The sequence below is a fragment of the Habropoda laboriosa genome, unplaced genomic scaffold, assembly GCF_001263275.1.
Source record: "Habropoda laboriosa isolate 0110345459 unplaced genomic scaffold, ASM126327v1 scaffold23, whole genome shotgun sequence".
Taxonomy (NCBI): Eukaryota; Metazoa; Arthropoda; class Insecta; order Hymenoptera; family Apidae; genus Habropoda; species Habropoda laboriosa.
In genome coordinates this window covers 1,986,844-1,996,169 of record NW_017100140.1, presented here as the reverse complement: position 1 = coordinate 1,996,169, position 9,326 = coordinate 1,986,844, and the positions used below count along the sequence as shown (strand labels likewise).

The 9,326-nt window shown below is 38.8% G+C and overlaps 1 protein-coding gene across 1 annotated transcript in view; it reads left to right on the top strand.

The window, feature by feature from the left end:
* The first annotated feature begins 1,454 nt into the window (after positions 1-1,454).
* The window catches only part of LOC108570589 (RING finger protein 44-like), a 34,129-nt gene continuing 26,257 nt past the window's right edge, over positions 1,455-9,326 (top strand). The window contains exon 1 of the mRNA XM_017932486.1: positions 1,455-1,664. Within this exon, the coding sequence (XP_017787975.1) occupies positions 1,633-1,664 (32 nt within the window). The 5' untranslated portion in view covers positions 1,455-1,632. The remainder of the gene's footprint in view (positions 1,665-9,326) is intronic.

Sequence of the window (9,326 nt, the reverse complement as noted above, 5' to 3'; positions counted from 1 at the left end):
AGAGTAACAATGGTCAGACCCGTATAAATTTCATTCGTCCCTTTTGTACGTTCTATACGTTATTCGAATACACCTTACCAAGCAAACCGTTTCGTATCGACTTGAAACCTTTTTTTTTTTTCTTTTACAATTTCCAATCTACGTCCCTTACAGTATTTATCATTTCATTTCCCGTAATGGTCGAACTGAAAGGCTATTCCCGTTCGCGTGAGTGACCAGTATTCGTGTTTCACGGGTATCCAGCCTGGTGGAAAATGTTCGCTCTACGTCTAAGTACCAGAACTTTGGTGTGTTTACTTACACGCTCAGGGCTGTGCCAGCGGGGACCCAGCATGATCTTCAAGAACTGCGTGGGTGCGGCCTTTCCCCGGTCTCGAAAGAAGGGGGACCGGATTCTCTCTTCTTCCCCCCCCCCCTCTCTCTCCCTCTTGTTCGTTCGTTCGTTTGTTCGCTTGCTCGCTCAGTAGGTCCTACCTTTTTTTTTATTTGAAGGTCCCTTCATGCTCGCGGCTTTAGCATCAGCACTCCCTCGCTTTAGGGTCGCTCCTATCTTCCTTCCTCTCGGCTACCCTTCACGATATTAAACCCTGTAGGACCCAGGGATGTACGGATGCGGCGCGATTCCACAGTTGTGTCAACGAATAATTTTTCCTTCTTTTTTTTCTGTTTTAAACAAATCGACTACGGCACGGTTCCCAATTAAAGCGACCGATACGTAAAAGGTACATAGCGAGTCCGTTCAAACTACTTACCTACTAATACCGTCACCGTAGTTTTACATTTAATGTCGATCGATAGTGTCATTATGTACGCGAGTGTGCACCGGTTACGTGGTATGAAATTCGCAATTCTGTAGCGGTGTTGCATTCTTTTCTGTCGAATGGGAAAAGTAACACGTTTTTTAGGTACAGTAGTCATAATATTTCGCAGAAACAAGCATTTCGTATCTTCATCGACTCTCGATCGATTTTTATCACTCGTTACGTCGACACACATCTTATTTAAAAAATTGTACAAATAATTACAAGAGATATGTGGTTCATGCTATCGCACATAATTATATCATTCGTTGCAAATAATATAACTGTAATACAATTTAATTCTACTGGAGCTTTGTTCGCTTCGATAATCTTTTTAGATAGTAAACCGAACAATATCCCACTGTCAATATTTAGCATTGCAATCTTCCCCCCGTTCGCAATACAGATAGTTGTAACTGAAAAAAATATTAAATCTTATCGACCCTCCTCGACAGAGTACTACTTATCGACCGCATCTAGAGCGAGTGCATAGGGCCCCGACGCCGCGCCTTACACCCTTGCGACAGATCTCCCCCACCAGTGCGACTTCTCCCACCACACGGCTGCCTCCCCTTCCAGTCCAACGAGCCGCGTTTCGTCTCAGTCTGTCGCGCGCCACCAACGGGTGCGGTTGTGTCCTTGGTGTGTGTCACGCGCGCGTGTGTGGTTGTTTCACGCATTTACGCGCGTGTGTGTGTATGCCAGAGCGCACGCGTGCGTGCGTACACGCGTGTGCCTTCTACAGTGTCACAGTGTATATACGTGCGTCTGATACTATCATCGTGGCCTCTGCTTTCGACCGGTCGCGCACGGGAACGGTGACATCCGAGACATGACAGCGACGCGGGAGTGTTACCCCATACGGTAGGAAAAACTTCCTTCTGCCGTTTTTCTATTAGCAACGGTCTATACGGCTTCGAGCCGTACTATAATTCGATAGAAAAACGTAAACCTTGGACCGATCGCTAGACGTGCGAGTGCACGCTCGGGAACGGTACACTTGGCCACGAATGTTTTGCCCGAATCGATACGCCCTCCGGCGGGCATTTCGTATCTCACAGAACGCACCGGAAACGCATTTCCTCGTACAAAAAAACTTGGAAACGATTTATAGAATATCGTAGCCGTTTAATCTGTTAGACAAGCTCCGCTGTCAGTCCGCGTTTTCCTTTTCCGTGGTTATCTCTACTTGATCGTTTCACTCGATTCTTTTTCGCTACGTCAATGCTTCTCTCTAGCCCCGAGACTCATGCTAGTCACGCGTTCGAGGCGAGCAGACAAGGACTTCGCTTGGGGAAAATCGTACGAGGTGCTATCTTTCGTACGAGTATTCGAAAAACATACCGTGGAACGATAGATATGTACGTATTTTTCATAACGTCTGAAGTCTGCTGGCAGACTACTTCGTCGAGCGTCTTGTCTCGAGCCCCTCAAGGTCTCGCGCTTTGTGTCGCGGTAAAAACGTTACGGAGAAACATCGATACGAACGATATACTGCGTGTGGAAGGCTGAGTTCACACACGTCGACCGCGATACGTAGCTTATTTCTCTATTCACGATAGTAGCATGAAACTGTCATTCCGTACTTCGACGTTACTCGAACGTTTTATATATTTGAAGTTAATTTTTACGATAAATTTTAGAAATTCAGTCTCCTTGAATACCGATTGGTCGTTATTGCGTATTACAGTTTTATTTTTACAATATTTTATATAAGTTTTCGCAAAGTTTCTATTGGTAGCACTAGCGATTGCCGCAGTTATCGGTGAAGTTGGCCGCGCGAGAAATCTCGACAAATATTTGCCCGTCCCATGTCAGATAGCGCGATTTAAATTTTACTCGATGCCCGCTTGACCCTATACACAACACAGGACGCGAAAGCTCGTTCCGTTTAAGTCCACGAAACTTTATGTTGGCAGCGGTTGTTCTTATTTCTGCTGATAAACGAAGCACGGAATCGAACCGATCGTGTGCGTGACCGACTGACACGGAGCCGAAAGGTTAGTTACGGTTATATTCTGGCCCGGTGTATTTCCGTCATCTCTAAAAATGCTCCGCGAAAGGAATTATCGTAACCATTGTTAACCACTAACATAGTTAGCCAGCCTATTGAACGAAATTAACACGAACGACCATTGTTAAAGCACCGGTGACTAATAGTGTAGTTTTTGGCGTGTAGAGGTCTGTAGGTTCGACTTCGAGCCTCTAATCCTCTAATACGTATAATAACACATGTGTGTGACTTTGTTTCCGTCCTTTTTCTCCCGTCTTCCTTTCATGTTTATTCATTGTTTTTACGTGTTAGCAGAAGGATTTTAGTGGAACCATGGTCTGCCCATCCAGTATCTACTGAAAGAAATGTGATACTGCCACGATAAACAATGTTTCTCTTTCTTCCTCTTGTGACCCTCTCGTGTTATTCTTTTTCCTCTTCTATTTCGCTTGTCGTCGCAATCGCGAGGCTAGAATTTTCAGTGTGGCGCTTCCTGTCCGTTCTAGTAACCGAGAAAATTCTGTAAGCTTAGCGAATTTATGTTACAGTACTTCAAATGAAGTACGACTATTATTGCTTTGTTAATACTTATTACTTATTTATTTTTATTCTACAATGCTACTTTTTCTTTAATCATTCTGTTTGTTTTTCGAGGGGTTGAAAGGTTAGGTTTGTTGCTGCGACATAGAAACGTTTCGTTTCGTCTAGCTCATCAGTCTGCTTCGTGTATTGGTTACAATGTAACCACCTTGAACTGAAAACTATACAAAGTGTCTTCTATTCTGTGTTTTCTTTAAATAGTTTACTTTCCACAAGTCGTAAAATGTTTTCTGAGAAGAACGATTCTTTTCAAGAGGTGTGCCAATTGAAGTTGGTAATATTTTTACTTCTGCGTCGTTTCAGCGTAAACATATATACAGTGTTTCAATTCATACGCAACAAAAATACTTCTATATATGGGTTTAACATTACTCTGCAGAAAAATGTAATAAAAACACGTTTTCAATTAAGCGAACCTTAGAAGAACGAGAAAAGTGACATACCTTGAAAGATAAAAAATGGAATTGCCTTTGTATTCTAGTCTTACGTCAAATGCACCACGTTCCAGGCATTAGTTTCCGGAAACGAGGCGAAATTGACTTAAGCCGCGTTTGTACTTGGGAACTCGACTTAGTTTTCAGTACCGTCGCAATAAATATCAATATTTTTTTCACATTTTCCTCTGTTTCTTCTCAATTATTAAAGATGAAATATTCTTCACTCTGGAAGAAAGTTGAAAAGCACATTTTATAACACTCTTTAAAAACCAGCCTCAGGATCCACCTCACGTTACCGTTTAGTGTATTCATATTTATGATGCTAAGAGAAAGGTCGAAAATTTACCCGAAACAAAAAAAGAACTGCAGGTAGATTTTAAGGAAAACTTTAAAATTCAGATTTTATGACCCGAACCCTTATTTCATGAAGTTTACAATTTACTTTAGTCTCGCAATTCAGAAATACGCTTTAGTTCCCTCAAATTCGCGTTCCTTTAACAAACCATAAAACGTCTTACACCTTTTTCCAGCGTCTCGGAAGACATAAAACAAATCGACGTTAAAATTTCTTTACTAATTTTTTCCCAAACGAATGACCATGCACCCGAACAATTTTAAGGTTCTTTTCATGAAACGTGAACAATATACGAATTGAAAATAATCACTAGAAACGGATAAATCATAAAGGAATTAATTTACACATCTAATATAACGAAATTTTCATTGAAAAGCTGTATCCGTGATCCGTTATCGTTGCACAACAGAACCATGTAACGAACGAACAGAATTTCTCGAATCGTCACGCGATACCTGGTCTTCTCCGTCGTTCCATCCTTCTGCGGCCACCTCTTCCGGTCGTTGTTTTCCGTAAAATGCGCCACGGGAATCGAAAGCTTCGTTTTCTTTATCGATCGCGTGGAATTACGACTCACGCATTCTCGTTTCGAAACCAGCCAGCCTGCTAGTTGGCGCGGCCTGAGAAATATCGCACGGAAAGTGGCGTCGGGAGAATTTGTTGTTGCGAGGGAACGAAGGCAGGTGATGGTCGAAGAAAGGCGGCAGGTCCACCTGGGTTTTTCAGGAAGTGGATATCGCCTGTCCAGCGAACGGTACCTTTGTGTATCCTTAGTTCGGAAGGGTCCCGTGGAAATCTCGTATATAACTGTTGTATCGGTCTCTTTGGAAGAATTATGGCGAGGTTGCAAATCAACCCTTTGTACTCGTAACCAGCGGCGCATTTTCGCGAAGGCGTAAGAGCTGGACGCCTCTCGTTTTGAAGGTTAGGTTCTTCTCTCTCTCTCTCTCTCTCTCTCTCTCTCTCTCTCTCGTCGTTCGGGATTTTAAGTTGAGCTTTAAATTATTGAACAAATTTTTTTTGTTCATTTAAAAATTATTGAAAATTTATTTAAATTTATGTTAAAAATTATTTAAATTTAAACCTGAAATAATTTAAGTTTTAAGTAATTTATTTGAGCTTTAAACAATTTAACCTAACCTTAAAAATTTGAACATTTAAGATCGAGAACGCAACTTTGGAAGTTGGTAGAATTTTGTCAGAATTTTTTTTTTCCGCTGGAGTTAGATGATAAAAACTGTAATCGATGATCACTCCCGATGAAATTCTTCTAGAGTTTAGGTTACACTTTTTCCTCCCCCGTTTGGAATTTCAGGTTAAGCTTTAAATTAGATTGAGGACGCAACTTTCGAACTTTGTATTATATAATTTCGTCAGTGTTAGGTAATATAAAATGCAGTCGATAAATTTAGTGAGAGTAATTCGTTGGCGATTGAGAACAGTTGCGCGAGTATAGGGTTAGAGAGCTAAGTCATACAGGATATTTCAAAATCATGAATCGTACAAAAATGGTGTAATTTCCCCTGTTAAGAGAAATTGGAAATTCTCTAAGTAGCATTGCATATCTTTTTCCCCCTGATTGCACCACGATGTATGAAACACCCTGTATACCTAGCGAATTTCCAAACATCAGTTAAATCCTTCGATTTACTTCGAACAAAAAAAAAGCGTCCTTGTGGACTCGACTTAATCCAGGACATTTCTCTCCAGAACCTAATTATACGCAGGACACTAAATTTCACCTTTCGGTCGTATACTTTATACAAGACCTGTGTCCCCCCCCCCCCCCCATAATATCTCCGTCAACGCACCTATTCCGACTACGAATTCAGCCAATAAACCTGCTTACTTTAATACCTGACCGACTTTAAGGACCTCTCCTTATATATTTCTTCCACCTTAGCCTCTGATGGCTACACTCACAGGAGGAACCCGACTTCTCAACCTAACTAAAACCTCACCCCTCCACCCCCCCATCGTACCTCTGGAATTTTCGATCGGAATTTCCTGGAACAACCTGACTCACAATAGGAACGCAAGACCTTCGAGGGTCAGTGATTTACTTGAGATATTGTGAACATCGTTAGATTTCGTCATTCTGTTCAGGAATATACCTGATTATAAGGTGCAGGATACCTTCTAACTCGATACTTTTTAAAGATATTTGCAGTTCAAATTTTAATACCGGGGTAAGTACAATTAAGTCGAACGAGTGACTAAGCAACGTGTTGTGGGTTACCGAGGGTAGGGTATAGTCGGTGGAAGAAATATAGGCAAGGTCGTAAATTGAAATATTAGCACATTGCGGATGGATCACGAGTATTCTCGTGTTTTCATTATTGTTATTTAGGGAGAAAGGATTTAATGGTAAATGTTGACAGAAAAATTTGTAAATGGTAGTAAAAATGGTAAATTTAAGGTAAACGGTAATGAAAATGGTAAATTTAAGGTAAATGGCAATAAAAATGGTAAATTTGAGGTAAATGGTAAATTTAAAGTAAACGGTAATAAAAATGGTAAATTTAAAGTATAAACGGTAATAAAAATGGTAAATTCAAGGTAAACGGTAACTTTTAGCCGTTTAAATTGGTAATTAGCGAGAACAACTTGATTTTAGTCATTTTTAATGAAAACGACTGGTTTGCAATCTTTTAAGTAACACTCGGGATCGAATATGGTATTTTTCGTTTTTCCATTAGGATTAAATCTAAACTAAGCCATACTTAATGCAATCTTGATTGAGGTTTCGGATCTTAATCTTCTCAGTTTCTGTCGATATGCTCGTACGTATAAACTTCGACGCCTGACCGATTTTACGACTTCACTATATTTCTTCCATCGACTATACCGACCTGCCACGCCTACTAATAAGAGAATTTCTCTAACACGAATATTCCAATTTTTCTTAAACCTCCCAAATTTTTAAAGAACATTAATAGAAATATCACACAAATTTCTTTTTTACTACGTTTTCATTCTTCAAGGTGTTAAACGCGCCTTAAAGATTAACATACGTTTTCCTGTATATCTCGAAAACTATAGTAAATACAGAAAAATTGTTGGAATAAAAATTGAATGATTTTTTACGCTCTATAAAACTGTGCCACGAAATTGTTAATGTTTAAATGAAAAAATTTCACCCACCACGTTTATTTTAACAAATTTTTTGTTTTGTTTTCACAAAAAATATGCAGAATTTTATTATCAGTACAGGTACGTGTAATAATTAAATCGTCGATTCGAAGGTTTTACACATTTGTCAGACCCAACTCTCCCCACTTTTCCCCGCTGTTTTCGGTCGTGACCCTGTAGAATCCGAGGAGTTTCCTTGAGCCACTGTCGTTGGACGCCCATACGGGTCCTCTCCAACACTTTTACAGCCTTATTTCTCGTGAAAGTGACGCGTGCACCGTTCGTTCGATGACGTATTGTTAATCTTCCTGATGACGCGACGTCTTTCGATCATTCGTTCGAGGAAGAACGCGTGTTGTTTGCTGCACAGTTGATGAAATTGTTGATGTATCTCGTTAAGTTGGAAAAAATACTCGTCTTATCTGTCTTATTGGGGATTTTCTTTTTTTCTTCTTCTTCTCTTATTTTTTTCGTCTGGATGGAGGGGATTTTAAGAGATTCACAAATGAGAATTATTATTGTTGTCCTATGTGAAATTTAATCATACTGCGACACGCAAACATGGAAAACACTTCGGATCTCGCGAAAAAGTACACAAAAGTGCAGTATTTTAAGAAGTACGTGGCATCGTGTTTAATAACAAATTGAAATTGAGTGTGAATTAATTAAAATTTTTCTGTAAATCACGATAAAATACGTTTTATTCAATATTTCATTGTTACACAAACAATAAAAATTAGTATAATTAATTATATACGATGGACATTTTCTTATTTACTTTGCTTCACATTCTGAATTGAAATTCCCACATAAAATGGATAACAAAAGTGAAAATATATTTTTGCACGAGAATTGTAACGATATTTTATCAGATATTCCTGATAATTACGATTGTAACGATACGAATGACAGGAATAATAATCGAAGCCTCTTTAATTTTCTTCAATGTTAATTTTAATCTTCCTCAAGAATTTGAAGAAAACGATCAACGCTTTCTCTCATTTTCTGAAAATCTTTTCGAAATTATTAATATTAACTCTTCTCTTATCTGAGAATAGGAAATGCCACTTCTCAGAATAATTCTTTAATAAAAATTTTACTGTCCTGAAATTCGCAATATAATTTGATACGCAGTTGCACAAAAATCAAATATAAATTACAATATAACGGTACTTCGAAATTACGTTAAAAAAAGAAATCAGCAAACGATTGCAATAATTATACAAAAATTGTAGAATGAAATTTAACGGAGGGATGAAGAATTGCAAAATTATTCGAGTGGTCGGTGAACAAATTGTAATTAGACGATTATAGATTGTGGTAGAATTGTAGGTTTAATTACGATCAAGGGATTGAAGAATGAAAGAGGATTTGATTGATTAACGAACGAACGTTGCCGATACGTACAGCAAAATACGAAATTCGACAATTTAACCGAACAATTCGACAGAGAATTTGACTAAAAACCACAATGTTGCCGGTATTACTCGCAAAATTGTTGATAAGAATACCGACCGGAAGTCGGTAAGAAAGGCGTCTATAATCGCACGGGGAGGGGGGACGAAAGGAGAATTTCGCAAGATGCTAACTTTCTTGCAAAACTGTATTCTAATCGATCAAACAACTATATGCCCACAAAGTGTGTCGTACATACAATGTTGTATCGGAAGCTCGAGTGCATTTTGCATAACGAGCATTTATTTTTAACTTATCTTCTGACTCACATGCACGCAGAACGTGTGTAATTCTGGGAAAGTTCCAATAAATATTGAACAGTGTAAATTGTGTCATAGATAATTAATAACTAAATTATGAACCTATAATAAACCTTAAATCTCGTTAAGCCACTTAACGATAAAATTACGTCCAGGTTATTTAATCATTCATCCATAAACTTTAAAATCACAGAATCTCTAAAGAGTGTCGTTCGAGTGAAATTTTAACACGTTTGCTATTCTTTTTAGGCGAATTTAATTCAAAATAGATTTTTTGTTAATTTACACTTTATC